At 36.6% G+C, this 17476-nt stretch overlaps 1 protein-coding gene across 2 annotated transcripts in view; it reads right to left on the bottom strand.

The window, feature by feature from the left end:
- Positions 1 to 17476, bottom strand: part of FAM13A (family with sequence similarity 13, member A) — a 438275-nt gene that overhangs the window by 105471 nt on the left and 315328 nt on the right. For both annotated transcript variants that reach the window (XM_012724150.1, XM_012724149.1), the window contains exon 7: positions 9391 to 9554. In XM_012724150.1, coding sequence (XP_012579604.1) covers positions 9391 to 9554 — 164 coding nt within the window. The remainder of the gene's footprint in view (positions 1 to 9390; positions 9555 to 17476) is intronic.

Genomic DNA, 17476 nt, shown 5'->3' with positions numbered 1-17476 from the left:
CATTCTTCATTTCTGATTTGTCTCATATTTGTCAATGTTTTTAATGTACTTCAGTAGAAACAGATTTTTTACTATTCCTAGGACACCTGGATCATCCATTGTATTTTTAAATCAATTAAAGTATTTCTCAAATTCATTAGTTCTAGATGTAACAGTCTCATACTACCTTGCTATTTATTCTTTCCCATTTTACAGCATCCATTATTTTTCTTACTTCATTAAACGTTGTTAAAATTGTTCTCTTAAACTTCTCCTCATGCATATCATGCAGTTCTAGTGGACTGAGATTTCTCTCAGGTGTATTTTTGCTCCAGCATTAGTAATATGTTCTTCTGTCTCTTCAAATTTAGTTTTAATGGATTGCAATAGGGAGTTTCCTTTTCTTATCATAGTAAATTAACTTTCTACCCCTACTACAAGAAGGTGGGTATAATCCTATATTTTTAACCCAGGTTATTCAGGAGTTTGTCATTTTACAGACCATAGCCTCGGCACCTGCTGAAATGGTGAGGGTACTGGTACTGGTAAAGGCCAACAGCAAGATGAGACTGGCAGTACTGTCAGTGAGCGTTAAGAGTTTAAGCTTCCTATAGTGCTGCAGGTAAGCAAGTTGGATGTTGGAAATCTACCATGATTTTTCTCTTAAGCCAGCTTCTTAGCCTAAATGACTCAAAGTTGTGTTGGCTTCCACTTCTAGGCAGTGAATAAGAAATGCATGTAGATTGTTGAGGACTGTATCGGAGATTGGGTCACAAATGGGATTTTTTTTTTCTTTCCAATTATGAAGCCTAGTTCTGGGATACTTGCACCTATTATTATGGTCCAGGTGTTTAAATTCTGGTTAGTGAGAACATTCAGTCATCTCAGTTATGGCTTTGAGTGGAAGGACAGCCTGTATTTTGCATATACCAATCACAGGTTGCATGTAACAGCCTCTTCTATGAGAAAATGATCCAACCTGGTTCCACCTGTTGGACCTCAGGTCCGGACTGACTGTTCTAGTTTAGCAGCCTCAGGTCCAAGCTAGTAATCACTACTTTGCATCCTTGATAGTTCTTCACTGGGGCACCCTTTTCCCTACATTCCAAATCTGTGTACCCCTTTCTTTAGTAGAGAACCTAATTTTAGATGTCCCTCCTATGGGCATGGGTCCATGAGTCACAGAGCAGGGGAGGGTCCATACAATAGAAGCCCTTTTCTCTGAAGGGCTATACTCACAGTTGAATTAGTTTTCCTACCCTCTTTGGCCAAGCTGTTGTCCTCCATGCATGCCATGGTGGTCCATTTTTCTTTCAAGGACTGTCAACTTTGTTTTGCTGTTCAAACTCACCAATTCACCCCACTACTTGTATTTTTCTATTGCTGAGCACTTCTATTGCAATTTTATTTTGTGAATATGTGGCTATGAACCTGGCTTTTTTACTCTGTAGGCATTTCAAAGGCTTCCTTAGAATTGTTTTCTTGATTTCTTTTTTTTTTAGTTAATTGTCAGTATTTATAAATACAACTTATTTTTGCATAGTGAATTTGTATCCTCCAACTTTCTTGAATAATTCATTTACTCAAATAGCTTATGGGTGTAGTCAACAGTGTTTTTAATTTTTAAAATCATGTCATATGCACACAGAGGCCACTTTTATCCTTTCTAATTTGGATGACTAATTTTCTATGCTGCCTTATTGCTGTGAATAGGACCTCTAGCACTCTGATGATTAGAAGTGGTAGAATGGAAACCCTCATCTTGCTCCTGCTCTTAGAGGAAAAAACTTTTAACTTTTTATCATTGTATTTCATGTTAGCTGTGAACTTGTTACACAGGATCTTTGTTACCTTGAGTATATTCCTTCTAGATCAATTTGGTTAGATTTTAAAGTCAATGGATGTTGAGCCTTGTCAAATGATTTTTCTGTATCTATTGCAAAGACAGTATGATTTTTTAAAGATTTATTTATTCATACAGAACGGGGGTACAGGCCAGAGATGCGGAGGGTGACAGGATTCACCAGGAACAGAGTAGGGAGCAGAACAGGGAGATCGATGAAGTACACTGCTGAGGGGAGCAGCGGGCGGGTCAGGAGGGGTCTGCCGCGCATGTGGTCACCTCCAGGGCAGGAGGGAATCGAACTCATGCGGAGGTGGCTTAAGCTTCTTAGTGCTGTGCTTTAACCCGCTGCGCCACAAGGGAGGGCCAAGACAGTATGATTTTTATCCTTCACTCTGTTAATGTGGCATATCATTTGCATTTATGGAACTGCCTAACAGAGATAAATCCCACTTGATGATGGAGTATGTTTACTATCTTATTGAATTTGGATTGCCAAATTGGCTGAGGATTTTGCACAATGTTCATCAGTGGTAATGATCTGTAATTTGCTTTTCTCCCAGTGTCCTTATCGAATTTTGGCATCAGGGTGATCTGGGCCTCATTTCCTCATGTGAAGAAGTTCCCTGCTCTTCAGTTTTTTTGGAAGAGCTTGAGAAGAATTAGTGTTAATTCTTCTTCAAGTGTTTGGTAGAATTCTGCCATGATATTGGCTGGTCCAGAACTTTTCCTTTTAGGGAAAAGGAAAGGTGGGAAAATGAGCTCTGTTTGGGCCCAGTGGGTTTATGGCAAATGCTGACAGGGAATGTCTCACAGGTGCTGGACACCTAGAGCTGAGTTCAGTTCTGAACATATGACTTGAAAAATCATCACTCTGTCATTAGATTAGTTGTGGAAGAGATAGCAGAGAGAGTGGAATGGGTAACTATGGAAGGAGGGAAATTTTGAGATGAAAGGGAAGGAAAGAATATCACAGCAAGAGGAAACCATAGAGGAAATTGGAAATTTTCAAGAATAAGTGAATCACTGAAATTCATGTAGTATGATGAAAATAGCTTTTGTAAAAGTTAAAGTATGTGAGATATAGTCCAGCAAGGATATATTGAACAAATATATAACCAAGCCTATAATAGTAGTTGCTCCCAAAGAAAAGATGAGGAAGCAAGAAGTTCCCTGGGAACTTTGATCTTAGCGGTGGAGTTTAATTTCTACTAAGAAGGTATCCTCTATGTGATTCAAAATGCTGAAAAATGAGGTAAGTAGGTAAGAAAACACCTTTAGAATGCAATCACTCCTTCAGGCAAACTCGCTCTTCCAGGGAAAAATTCATGTTTAATATAAACTGGAAAGTGATTTATTGTGGTTTCTCTCATTTATCTATCATATAAAGAATATTTCTGCAACATAAGCAAAGATATTTCCTTTAACTGTATATTCTTTATCATATTGTTTTAGATAATTAATGGGCAAAGTTATAATTACTTATTTATTGCCATTGAAGAAAGTGAAAGCATTTCAGTCAGGTTTTTTTCCTTTCCTAAGCACATATTTACTTGTAACCTGAAAAAAGATAAATAGGACTAGATAGAGAAGGGTCTTCTGACTAATCAAAGGATGAATTTTACATAAAATAACACAATAATAATTTACATAACGTGTTTGCATGCGCAACAGTAGAAGGATTAGTCATTCTTAATTGCTTTATCTCTTTATGAACAGTCCAGTGCAGAACTTCTAGTTCTAGTTGTCAATGTTGCCTATAAGATACTCAACTTGAAAGGAGACCGTGAACTTCTCTTGATACTCAGATTTACTGACATTTTTTTGAGAGCCACAAAGTTCAACTCATAATAGCACAGAGGTTTATTTTGCTTATGAACAATGACCTATGATTGCTTTTGTGAAAATCCTAAGATGGAGCTTCTTCTTCTTTTTTTTTTTCCTGTTTTCCTATCTCCCTGAAATACTGATCACTTCAAAAACTTGATTATAGCACAGCAAACCAAAACCTGGGACTTTTCCAGGGATGAAAAAAATCAAAGAGTTTTGTTCTTTTCTTCTCCCTCCTTATGAAAAACCTTTCCAGAAGAATCTGACTTTACTCTTGTTCTATTATATTGAATGAAAAGAACAAATTCTTTTTAAATGTAACAGATACAACTCTCTCTGTAGATAGCATTTACTTAATAGTAGTATTTGAGCAATGTGCAATCAAGTGACTTTCATCTATCTTTTTACCACAAAAATTTTTGCTATGTGTACTATTTTTTTAAGATTTATTTACTTATGCATACAAGAACTGGGGTACAGGTCAGACGTGCAGGGTGGTGGGAATGAGAGCATGAAAGGATTCACAGAGTGGGGTACAGATCAGGAGGACTGACTGAAATACACTGCTAAGGGGAGCAGTGGGTGAGACAGGAGAGGGCTGTTGCGCCATGTGGGTCATCTCCCTGATCAGGGATCAAACTCATGCTGTAGCAGCTGCCCACAGCTTCACAGTATTGAGACTTAATCCGTTGCACCATCAGGGAGGTCCACTCACTCTATGTAATTTTAAACAACATTATTGAAGTATATGTTACATTTCATAAACTTCATCTTCAAGTATATAATTGAATGGCTTTTAGTAACATCATCAAATAAATTAACTAACACTATAATCAGTTTCTGAATATTTTCATTTCCCCAAATTAGGTCCCTTAGGTCTTTAAGTTAATTTCCACCCATGCCTCTCTTCTACTTTTAGCCCTAGACAATACAAACCTGTTTCTACAAATTTGCCTTTTTCTGGACATTTAAATGGAACCACACAAATGAGGCATTTTACATCTCGACTCTAACTTTATTGAATAAAAATAGAAAATTTCCTTTAACCTTTAAGAGAGAATCACATATTTAAGGAAATCCATCACCCTCTCAATATCAAATAGCATTCATCATCAAAAACTTAAAACTATTAACTCTGTTCTCTAAGTTTTAACGTTTAAAAAATTCCTGAAAATAATATAATAGCATTAGAAACATATACAAAATTATCATTTGTTTATTTCACATGTTGAAAAGATAGTAAGACAGTTGTGCCTAAAGTTTCAAATCATTTTAACATCTCAAATTTCAATATAACACAGACATTCACCTCTTACTTTTTAAGAATGAATATAATGTTTCCCTTACTAGAATCCATATAAATGGCCAGTTTCTTAACATGTTAGCGAATATTGCATTTCAGTTTTTGTTATTTTCTTCATTGGTATCCTTAAAAGGAGTCAGAGAAGTTGGGCCCTCCCTGGTGGTGCAATGGGTCAGGACACAGCACTGCAAGCTGGCCACAGTCACTTCAGTGTGAGCTCCATCCTGGCCTCGGAGGTGATCCACATGTCATGGCAGACCTCTCCTGACCCACCCACAGTGTACTTCATCAATCTGCCTTTCTACTCCCCATTCCGTCTCTGGTGAAGACTCTCACTGCCCCTCCACCTCTGGCTTGTACGCCAGTTCTGTATGAATAAGTAACTAAATCTTTAAAAAAAAAAAAGGAATCAGAGAAGACTATCACATGTAGTAAGAGGATGGAATCCTGCTTTGCCAGGAATGGACCTGTCTGAAAACCTCACTTCTGCAAGTGCCTTTCATGGACTAATCTTGTCTACTGGGTTTGTATATAGTGGAAAGCAACAAGCATTTAGTCCTTTAGACTATTGCAGGTCACATTAGGCTATAGTTTTCAGTCTGTTATGAGATATAGAGGGATTAGTTAATGCTTTGATTGAATGAAGTAACTGGCCACAGAACACTTCTGTCTTTGGCTGGGAATGTAATATGAATTAGATTATTTTCCTGAAGTCTATTAAAATTAAGGGATAAATGACTGCTAGTTGTGAGATTTTATGAAGATGACAAAAAAATTTATGTGATTACAGCTCAGTGCCATTTTTAGACAATTACAGACATAAAAAATAAGTTATTTTTATAAGTTATAATGTTCCAATAAGCAATAGATACCCTGCTCCTCTTTAGTATTGCAAAACATCACATTTAAAATGTGCAGTTCTCTATACTTTTATTTATACAATCACTATGCAAGATAGAGAAAAATAATAAATACTAACTGATAACAATTACATTTCCATAACATCTTAATAAATATAATATATATAATTTCAAACTAAGAAAAAATATCAAAGTGAGTCAACTTGGGAAAAAAGTTAAGAACAAGGTCTAAATTCTAAAATACAGAGGTATCAAAAACAGCCAAAAATCATGTCCCAAAAGCCCCAGGAATTATCCTTTCACCTGTTGTTGAAAAATCACAGGACATTTCCCTATTCTGGAAATCTCAGTAGCAAAGGATCTTTCTAGGTTTCATCTTTGTTGATAACAGATACAGTAATTCTGTTTAAACTGTTATATATAAATGTGATTTCAAAAATAACATAATAGGCCCTCCCTGGTGGCTCAGCGGGTTAAAGCACAGCACTGAGAATCTAAAGCTACTTCCGCATGAGTTTGATTCCCACCTGCCCTGGAGGTGACCACATGGTGTGGCAGACCTCTCCTTACCGGCCCGCTCGCTGCTCCCCTCAGTAGTGTACTTCTTCGATCTGCCTGTTCTGCTCCCCACTCTGTCTCTGGTGAAGCCTCTTACCGCCCCTGAGCCTCTGGCCTGTACCCCAGTTCTGTATGCACAAATAAATAAATCTTTAAAAAAAATAACCTAATAACTTATTTTTACATCATTTTGAGCCTTTTCCCATCTCAGTTGTAATCCCTGTGGGCTTCCCACCACCAAATCACCTGTGTGCACTCCCCCACCATGTATAAATGTGATTTTAATAAGTGCACAAAAAATTTTATTTTCTTTTTAAAATAAACTTACCATACCATAATTCAAATAAGAGTAGATTTTACTTGTTTTTTTCTTGTCAAAGACTGACTAAAGAAAAAAAAAATCAACACTAGGAAAAGCCCTGCTAAATGCTTCTTAACAATTCTTTGAATAAATGTTGGTAAGCCAAGATAAATACTAAGGAAGCATAACAATCTATTAAATAAAATCCCCAACCTTTGTGTTTAAGACAGGGGCAATCATAAAATATTTAAGGAGAAAATAGGAAACTTCCATAAAGAAAAAAATTTAGTGATCTATTTAAATTTATGGCCTAACCCAGAGCAGTGGGTGAGCCACCCTCACTAGGGTGGTGCTGCCCAGTCTCTGCCAGGGCCTTTCAGAGGTCCTCATATCTCCTGGCTTACAACACCAGTTTCTTTCTCTTCACAGACTCACTATTAAGCATATAGACTTGCCAAATATTCGTGAAAAGATTAAAATACCCCAAATGAAGCAAAAAAATATGAATACAAAACAACCAATCAATGCTTTCTGGACTGAGTCCCCCTGTAGACAATGGCTGGTTCTTGCCTTCCCTTGAAGGTGGGAGGATTCTCTATGCCTCTTCATCTTGAGTAACCAGCAACCTCACAGGTACTCGGACTGCAAGGGGTAACCCCAGAGCCTCTCTGGTGGCCTCCCAGTACCACTTAATATGTCTTTAGACTTTACTTCTGCCTATCTGTCACAGGAAATTCTATAAAATACAAATCTTTTTATATCATTTTATATACTGCTTAAAATCCTGCAAGAACTACCATCATTTTAAAGGAAAATACTCTATATGATGTTTTTCAACACTGGAACTATCTAGCTTAGCCTCTTCACCCTCCCCCACTTTCTGCTGTGGTTCCAGGCACTGAGTCCATCAATGCATGTGAAATTCTCCTCCAAGATATTCTGCCACCCTGAATGTCTTGCTCATGTTTTATTTAATTTATTTTTGTTGTCCTAGAGACACCTTACTTTGATTTCCCTGTTTGGTAAACTTCTACTTCCTCCATCAGCCTTAGTTCGAAAGTTGCCTTCTTCCTGAAGTATTCGCTGATCCACTTCTCTGAGCCCATCCTCCATCTGCATGGACTTTGTGGACCGTACCTCAAATTTCTTAGGAGGCGCGCCTCATTCTATGACCTTCTCATCGCTCCATTTCCCAGCTCCTGGTGTAGTGGCACTTAGTGAATGTGTGTTTTATGGTAATATTCTATATTTATTCACATCTTTTTCTCCCCAAGGGCAGGACTTATACCTCTGATCCTCTGCATATTCCAGCACCCAGCAAGTACCACAGAGAAAGACCTTGATAAGGAATTAATAACTGTGGAAGGAAACACTGTATGTAACTGCCTCCAAGCCTTCCTCCAGCCCCTCTTGCAGGCTGATAAAAGGCTGCTTTTCCTATTATATCAAGTTAGCATGGTGACTACCCCCTGCTCTACTGAAACTTCACTGGCTTCATGTTATTTCAAGGATGACCACCAGCTTCCCTATTTCAGTTCCTCAGCATAGAAATGCTTTTTCCTAGATCTTCATGGATTCTCTCCACCTTCATATCTCACTCAGTCCTTTTTGCCTACGTAAGTTAAAACTCTTTTTTTTGTAATTAAACTGTTTTAGGTTCTAAATACTACCATTTATTGGAACTGACATAACTTTCCCCACAGGTTTTTATTCTGTTTATTCTAAGTGTCTTGACACTGCCTCTCCTCATTAGAATGTAAAGTTCATAAACACATGGGCCTGGAGAGCTCTGGTCATTGCTGCATTGCCTGCCTACTTTCTGGAACTGAAGGTTAAGTGCCAGACACTTGTTCAATGAAGGGAAGACTGAATGTAAAAATATTTCAGGTTGCCATTCAAGGTCCTTGATGACCTGACCTCATGCGACTTTCCCAGTCTCATCTCCAATTTCTTACATTGCAACTGTTGCCAATTCTGAAATAACCAGGATGTTTCCTAATAGGATTTCTATAAAAACCTTGTCTTCTTTCTCTCCATATATAGATATTATCTTTTAAATCCAGTTCAAATTCCTTCTTTTCTATCAGGCAGTCTAAAAATGGTGAGTACCTTAAAAATATTATTTATCTATTTAATATCTCATATGTCTTTCAATTCTCTAGAACTCTCTATCTTGTAATGGAATTTTTAAATTTTAGAAAGAGGTTTAAGCCACAGTAAAAGAAAAAATTCTTACAAGGAAAATTCTATAGGCTAGGAGTAGACAGGATTTAGACCATATTTAACCTATTTTAAGAAAATTTTATAATGGCATGACTCTCTTCAAGTATACCAAGGAAGTCTGCTTTTAAGGATAAAGCACAACATGAACAGTTAACAGATAACATTCAAACTTTGGTCATAGAAAGATGTTCCCTTTAATTGCAGATTGTTTTGGCCACTGAACATCTTCTGAAAAGGCATCCAAAAAGTAACTCTTTCATCATCAAATTAGGAGTTTAGTGTAGCCTCATTGATTAAATAATTTATTTTAAACAGGACATAAGATACCCAGGAAAGTGTCTGTGATAAGAACTATTAGAAAATGGCTTGAACTTCAATTTTACTGATCTGTGTTCTGTGGGCCGCCAAGATAGATCTGTGAACACACATATAGATACAGGTCTGTGTATCATGGAAGCAGAATGTAACATGTCAGCAAACAAAACAAACGCACCTGAATGTCAACTTGGCACCAGGAGGGTCTTCTGCAGAATCCATGTCATCCCAGCGGGATTTTCTGCGGTTTAGCCACAGACTGACACAAGGAATACCATCGGATAGCTCTGGGTGTGGTACTCTGAGGGCCTGAAGAGATCCCTCACTCCTGGACTTTGGGATCTGGAGAATAAAATTTAAGAAAAAAGAGAGGTAAATTCAAAATATTTCAAACTAGGTTGCTGAAGGCCATTTATTAATAATCCAACCTATTATTGACAAAAAAAATCAAACTAAATATTACATTTAAAATATACATAAAAATTCTCATATAGCAAAAGGTACAGGGAAGGGGAGATACCAGTATTTCCAAGGGGAACTTTCAAATCATATTCATATTTGGTCCACATTCTTTTCCTGGATTCTGATGAACTCTCCTCCAATCCTACCCCACTTTAGAACAATCATGCTGTGTAATGAGGGTTTATGGAAGTATATCAGACTGACAATATGGAGTAAAAAGAAGAAATAGTTGGAAAAAACCAGAAAACAAACAAACAAAGGTTGAGAATCGCAAAAATAAAGATTATTTTAATGTCATAAAGATATCTGGAAACATTTACTACCAACCAACAAAATAACAGCAGTTTGCTAACGGTATTTCTACTATAATTCGCTTTTGCAGGAAATAATTTGGTTCAATTAATTTTTGATAAGGTAATAAATAGGAAAAATACAACTATTTTCAGTGCTCTTAATCTCTAGAAGCAGAGGCAATGCACATGCCAGATAAACCCCAGGTGTACTAACTTCTCCTATCTGAGGTTACACATGACCTCCAAACCCAGAAATACTCCATGTCCTCTGATCAGAAAGAAAGAAGAGCAGAAACCAGCATTCTGTCCTGGAAATGCGTAAAAAAAAATTCTGAATTGCAGGAAATATTCCAAATCCTGATCAATTATTTATGTTACACTGGAAGTTTTTTATCATCTTGGGGACATTTCTCATGCTTTCCTTTTACCCGGTATGCCAGCTGTTCGTCACTGGCCACTGACCAATTCTAAGGCCAAAACAAATCATAACTTTCTCTAAGACTGATCTAATAATCCACTGCCCACAAAGCTGCTCTAATTTGCCTCAAGTATTAATGAATACCCCCCTGCTCAATCTATACTTGATCACCTGTTTCTGAAGCCTGACTATTAGTTGTCTCGTATTTGTAAATTAGATGGCCTCAACCAGATCTCTGGAGACAGGTTAGGCGTCTTCCCAGTTCTTTTTTTTATATCCCTCCCTTCTTCCCCTTTTTATCACCGTTAACATGTTTAGCAAAGCTTTATTAACCCACTGATAATACTTACTGTAAAACACACTTATCAACTACAGATATCCCTAAGACACTGACTAGCCAGGGGTTAGGACACCAGACAGTTTGAAAAGTATTATGAGGACAGTATAAACATGAATATTTAATAAATCATAATATTCACATGTTATGATTATACATATTAACATAGAAATAATTTAGCAAAAAGTTACACTTAACACTGAGCAAAGAAAACAATAAAAGCTAGCTTTTATTAATGTTATGTAAAATCAGGTCAAAGCTGGTGATAACCAATAAAATATTCACTACATTTCTTTATATTCATAAGCTCATGAAAATCAAGGAAGGCAATTTTAATTATGAACAAAAACATTTTTATAATGAACAGAGAAATTTGCCAAGATTATCTGAAAAAAATGTTCAGATAAATAGCAAAAGAACACAAAAACTACAAATACATGCTATTACATATTTCATAAGCAAGTCCTTTTTATTACTTTTAATAAAAGTGGGTATAAAAGTAAATTTAAAAAATGAAAAAGCAACAGATTTTAATCTAGTCAGCTAATAATCTCATATGTAGACTTAATTTCACAACATTAAAATGAAAAGTAACGTTTAGCAAAAAAACTTATTTACTAAATAAAGATAAATTATTTGAGGTTCAATGATAACTTTGGGATTTTCCATTTGGTTTAGTAATTTATAGAAAGCAGCACTATGTAGTTTATTTTATTCTATCACATTTCATTAGAATAAAGTACATAGTACAAATCACTTTGAACTCAGGATATAGTTGCTGAACTATATCCATACACTTATCTAAGTGTCTCTGTGTAATGAGTTAATTTCCATGGAAATAACACAGAAATGACTGTCATTAACCATGAGCTTTTATATACACCCAATAAATACAAAGCTTTTACATAGAACAAGAAAATACCATGTGATGTTTATGAGAACAAAATTGTTAGGAAAAAGTGCTCTAACACAAACTACTAGAATGTAGAGAACATACACACATTGCAAAAGGGCTGTTCATTTTTAAAAGTGACTAGTGATATCTCCTTCAAGATATTCTTTGAAGACTATACATTTTCAATATAGAAATGACGACTACGGGAAAAAGAAGCATGAGGAAATTTTAAAACCTGCTGTTTATATTATATAACATATAGCAGAATTTATTTTCATAAAATGTATGAACTTTGAGGAAAAGAGATTTTTTTACTTTTGCAGAAGTTAAGCTTTTTAGGAACACATGGTTTGAGACTTGATCTTATAGGTAGAAGGGACGGTTTGATTTTTATTCCTCTGGGTGTTCATTTCAGCCTTCATATTGCTTAGTGGTGACTTTCAGGTGGTGCTCAAGGCCTCTTTCACCATAGAACTTCTGAGAAGCAAACTGATATAATCCTACGAAGACAAGGGTACAAAGGGGCATGTTTTTGCAGTGCTCCCTGAGAGCAGCGGCTCTCATACAGAGTCAACTTTATCTGGAGACACTTCTGGTAGCTGTGATGGGAACGGAGCTGCATGTCATGGAAGCCACGGGGCAGTGCACACCCAATGCGCAGGACTGCCTGCCGTGAAGTGATCTGGTCCAAAATGTCAGGAGAGCTCAAGTCGAGAAACCTTGCTTTGGAGGTAAGAATAGATCCATAGGGAGACAACTCTTTTCTTTATATACTGCTGTTCTGTTTTAGTTTCCCTGTTTACTATTGGTTTGTTAAAAGGAAATAGGTCAAGATAAGCTTTGAGTTTAGCAGAAATGGGCCAGGGAGGCCTAGAGGCTGCCTGATGTAGGCTAGGGTGACTCGTGACTCCATGAAGTTCAGGTAACCGCTGTAGGGAGGGGCACCAAATAAAGTGAAAAGCTGGAATGTAGCAGGTAGAATAAGTGTGCTTGTATAGACCTGCTCCATCCCCTTCATAACCTGTGGCTGCAGGAAGCAATTTGCCAAGGATTTGGAGTGGTAAGTTTATCTGTCCACTAGAATTATCCACTAGTTCATATCACAGATGCTGCTTGATTTTAGTTATTTCTTCATGATAACTTCTGTAGTGGAAGGTATAAACTGTAAATGCCCCCAAAGCATTTATGAGCAGTATTTTGCACAGAGCTCTGCTACTGGCCACTTGAGATAAGAATCCAGGCATATGCTGTGTCATGTGTGTGAACAACTGAAATACAAACAATCCCAGGAATGGTAGAAGAGCACATTCCCGGCATGTATTTGCAGGTAAGGAATAGCCCACTTGAGCAGTAATTTTAGCTACTTTAGTATTTGTGATGCCATGGGGATAGAAACAGAAGCTGTAAACTTAGGAAATATTCTCATAAACGCTGTTGCTATTGTAGTTATTGAGTGTTTACTGAGCATTTACTTTGTGACAGTCTCAGTTCTAGGGGATTTATATAAAATAACCTATTTAATTCTTTTTTAAATAATTTCTTTTTTAAAAAAGATTTATATATTTATGCATACAGAACTGGGGTACAGGCCAGAGGCACAGGGGCAGTGAGAGGATTCACCAGAGACAGAGTGGGGAGCAGAACAGGCCGATGACAAAGTAAACTGCTGAGGGGAGAGGAGGGCAGTCAGGAGAGGTCTGCGGCACCATGTGGATCACCTCTGGGGGCAGGGATCGAACTTGCACTGAAGCAGCTGTGGCTTGCTTGCAGTGCTAAGCTTTAGCCGGCTGCACCACCCAGAAGGACCACCTATTTAATTCTTGCAACAACCAAAGAGGCAGAATTATTATTATTACCATTTCACAGAGAAGGGAACTGAGGAAATGAATAGTATGACTATTTGTCCCAGTGAGTAAATGGCAAAGTTACGGTTAAGAGCCCAGAGGCTTAAGCCACAGTGACTGTGCTTGCCACTACGCTCTGTATTTGGTTAAATGTTAAACATTAGCATTTTAAGAAGAAAAGATAAAGATATTTTTGGATGAAAATCAGATTATACCCCATAGTGGAACTCATTTTCTTACTTGTTTTTAACATTAGTAATTAAATTTACCTACCCATCTACAGAGGCAATCTACCAATACAATGGTAGAGGGAAAAATCAGCATGAGGTGACTAATTTATGTGGAAAACATGTTCATCATCATGTCCATAAACCCAAAGTATAAGCATTCTAAACAGTCAAATTACTATAACTGGAAATCACACCATAGTCAAATGATGGGTTATTTAGTCATTAAAATATCTACAAAGATTTTAGTGAGACTGCGGAGTTCCTTTGTTATACACATGACCTCAGTTAGCAAATAAAAATACATATAGTCATTTATCAACAATAAAACTTGTACAGTCACCACACTTAAAACATGAATAAACTTCAAGTCAAGAAACAAATTCTGTCACAGCCAATAGTACAAATGCCTGAGATGGTTTCATCTTTAAAAACTGAACACAAAATACAGCACCAGAAAAACATGTCTGTGCTGTGAAGTTATGATTTATCCTAATACTCTGATATGACTAAAAATAAGAGGCATTTAAAAAATAAAGCTCTTCACCTTAATATTTGTCAATATTTCTATCACTGTGAGGGCTGACAGTAGTCCAGGTACAGCCTCTGTCCCAAACGCAAGTGTAGGGCAGGAACTACCAGCCTGCAGTTCTGAAACAAGTGAGTGGCAGGTGAATGAGGAGGGACTCAGTTGGCTGAAAGGGAAGCCAGTGTTACTGAAATTCCTTGGTGTTGGTGAAATGGGTTTCTTCCCCAAAAAGTAATATACAAGTGAATCAATGGCAGAAAAACTTCTAATAATTTAGCATATAAGGTAAAGTATATAAGGTATTATAATCAGGCAATATGAATTTTTTTTAAAATTTAAGCATAAACTGATGTTTTGGTTTTAGAAGTCACTCTAAGCACTGGTCAGTTGCTATGCTTAGATTTTGAAATTAGAACATCTTTAGGGCTGTTCTTTTCATCATCACATATTTTGAGAGAGAAATTAAACAGAGCAGAAATCTATTTTCAAGCTCAAATATTAAGGGAGACTATGATAGAAGGGTGGAAGCAGGGCAATTTATTTTTAACATTAGAGTTACTAAATAAAGGTCATCAGGCCTCTTCATACCCTTGACCTTTTCTCTTTCCACTCCTCCTGTCACTTCTATGGAAGAGGACCTTTTCTTCATGCTCATTAAAGCTTCATAAGAAGAAACCGTGAGACAAAATGGTACCAGAAAAGAGATGTTTAGTTCATTTTCTGAAAAAGGAGATAGGCACTTACAGCTTAAGAACCTTTAAAAAAGTTTTCTAAATGAGAATAATGATTTCTGTTTTTGCTCAAAAGTTTTTGATACTGTTTTCAAACATGAGGCTTGTTTATTAAATGGCTACATTCTTCTGGTAAATACTTTGCTTAATCTATTATGTCTGGCTACAGTTCTGGCTAATTAATTCTGGCTACAATACTGGCTAATTGATGCTTCTTCTAAGAAGTTATTAACATGCTTTAGGAAGTTTTAGGGATTAGTTTCTTACAAATACTCTTTTTTTTTTAAATGAGTCAATGTTAAGCAAAGTTACAATTAACTCAAATCTCAATTTAAGTTTTAGAGTAAACCCATATTTTAGCATAAAATCAGTTAAAAAACATATGAAAAGAAATTTCATGACTTAAAAAAGATCATCTTTGCAATTTAGTAGAAACATACATATGAACTACATAACTGCATGAATATACACAGAGGAGCGGTAGAAGAATGTTACTTGAGAATACAGATAAGGCACACAATTCAGCCTGGAGCAAATCGTGATGAGGGTAAGAACAAAGATATAAAATATGAACGCTCAGATGACTGGGCATGGAGGAGAGCAGGGTCTGGAGGCTAATGTGGAGGATGAACTCAGATGTTAAAGGCAAAGTGTAGTACTTTGCTATATAGGATTTGACCTTTATTCAATCTTTGCTGGGGAACAAAAGCATTATATAAGTATTGTTCTGGTTTTGGTGTGAAAGAGAGCCTAGCATGATTTTAACACATTTTTAAAAAGGAAACTTGTCAAGACACTAAACTTTACTAATAAAATATAAGCCTCAGATTACATTCATACTTTTTTTTATCTTCTAACTTTGATTTCATTAAACAGAGCTTGGGTAATGAACAATTATTAATTAGTTCCTTTTCTAGCACTCATTAATTAGTTGCCTTTCCCTCCTTTGCAAATATCCCTGGAAGGTATAGCTCAGGGGGAGAGTATTGGGTGCAAATGTCCTCAGATTCCACTAGTGTTCCATGGAGTTTCCAAGAAAGTAACGCCTATTACGGTTCTATGGGTGAAACATGTTTCCCAGACCAAATAAGCTAGTGTATTTCAAACTCCAGGTCCAGTAATTAGTTAAAGGAAGTGAATCTTAAGAATTCTCCTGGAAATGCTAAAACAAAAGACTCTCTGGTCCCAGCAAGCATAAGAGTGCTAGAAGAGAATTCTCTTTAGGTTGCTTAGGTTTCTGCATAGGCAGAGGCAGGACTTCCTTTGTTCCTCTTTATCTTTTCAAGAGTGCTGGTTTACTAATCAACCTTGGATAATAAGACAGTTTTGTTTTTTTTTTTTTTAAATCTGTAGCAAAGGCTGGTTTCCTTATTGTCTTGAAAGACCTAAATAATATCTCCCTCTGGAGCAAAGGGCAATTGTATTTACTGTCTTTTAGAAAACATTTAGGTTCCCTAGTGTAGGAGTTCTCCTGTACAACTAACTGCTACAGGTGTCATCAGAACCTCTTTGCACAACTCTGTGGTGAATCAGGTTTAGAGAACTATCACAAGCAAATGCAGGCCATCGCTATTGCTGAGGGTGATAAAGTGTCCTTCACTTCAGACCCAGGAATCTTGTGTCTGCTAATATCATGAAACTGGATTAATTCATGAGCCTGCAAGCAGTGCAAAATCTCAGCGCCTTCCCAGTTTCCAATCAGTAGCGTATAGCCCTGGAAGAAACTGTCAGGCATCTTGGGATAAAGAGGCGCTGGCCATAACACAAAGTTCACATCATGCAATTCAAATGGATAGAAAGACATTAGGCCCTAATTAGACATTGTTGAGTTACATGATGAAGTTTTGCCAGCCTACACAATCCCTAAGATTTTTATTATATGAATAAGATTTTAGTACATGAATTTTTAGTATATGTCATTTGATTAATCTGTTTGGCAGAACTGGCACAGACGAGATTAGTTTCTCTAAGAGCTCTTGGTGAGAAAGATTCACTAAAGTTTTTTGTGATGTGCAAACACTACTAACTAAATTTTGCTTTAAAACTGAATCATGAAATTCTGTTTTATTTATTCAGCAGTCTAGCAGTATATGAATTCCATTTAAGAGGATTTCATAGGTACAAGAATTGCTCTGCTAGTTAGCAGTCAATCATTGCATGCAATGTAAAATAGTCACATAGAAATGAGATACGATGGGTATAAATCACTGTTTTTCTTTCCCTTTTCATTCCTTCATTTTTCATGTGTGTGCATGGAGAGAGGAAAAGGGGGCTGGGGAGATAGAATATAAATATACATATAAACAGATGAGGCTCCTAGTAACAAGATGAGTAAAAGCCTGGTTAGAGTTAGCAGGATAAGTATCCTATTAAAGTTTCAATAAGAAGCAGAGAACATATTTTCATGATGTTTTAATTTCAAAATATAAATCTAAGAGGTAATCAAATAGAGTTGTATTTTAGATGTGATAGTTAGCAAGATTGGCTCAGTTTTCAATGACAATTCAAAACTAATCACAAGTGGAATA

Source organism: Condylura cristata, unplaced genomic scaffold (genome assembly GCF_000260355.1).
Source record: "Condylura cristata isolate star-nosed mole 26May11 unplaced genomic scaffold, ConCri1.0 scaffold00012, whole genome shotgun sequence".
In the NCBI taxonomy this organism is placed as follows: domain Eukaryota; kingdom Metazoa; phylum Chordata; class Mammalia; order Eulipotyphla; family Talpidae; genus Condylura; species Condylura cristata.
Note: the sequence above shows the minus strand (reverse complement) of the source record. Positions and strands in the feature narration are given on the sequence as shown.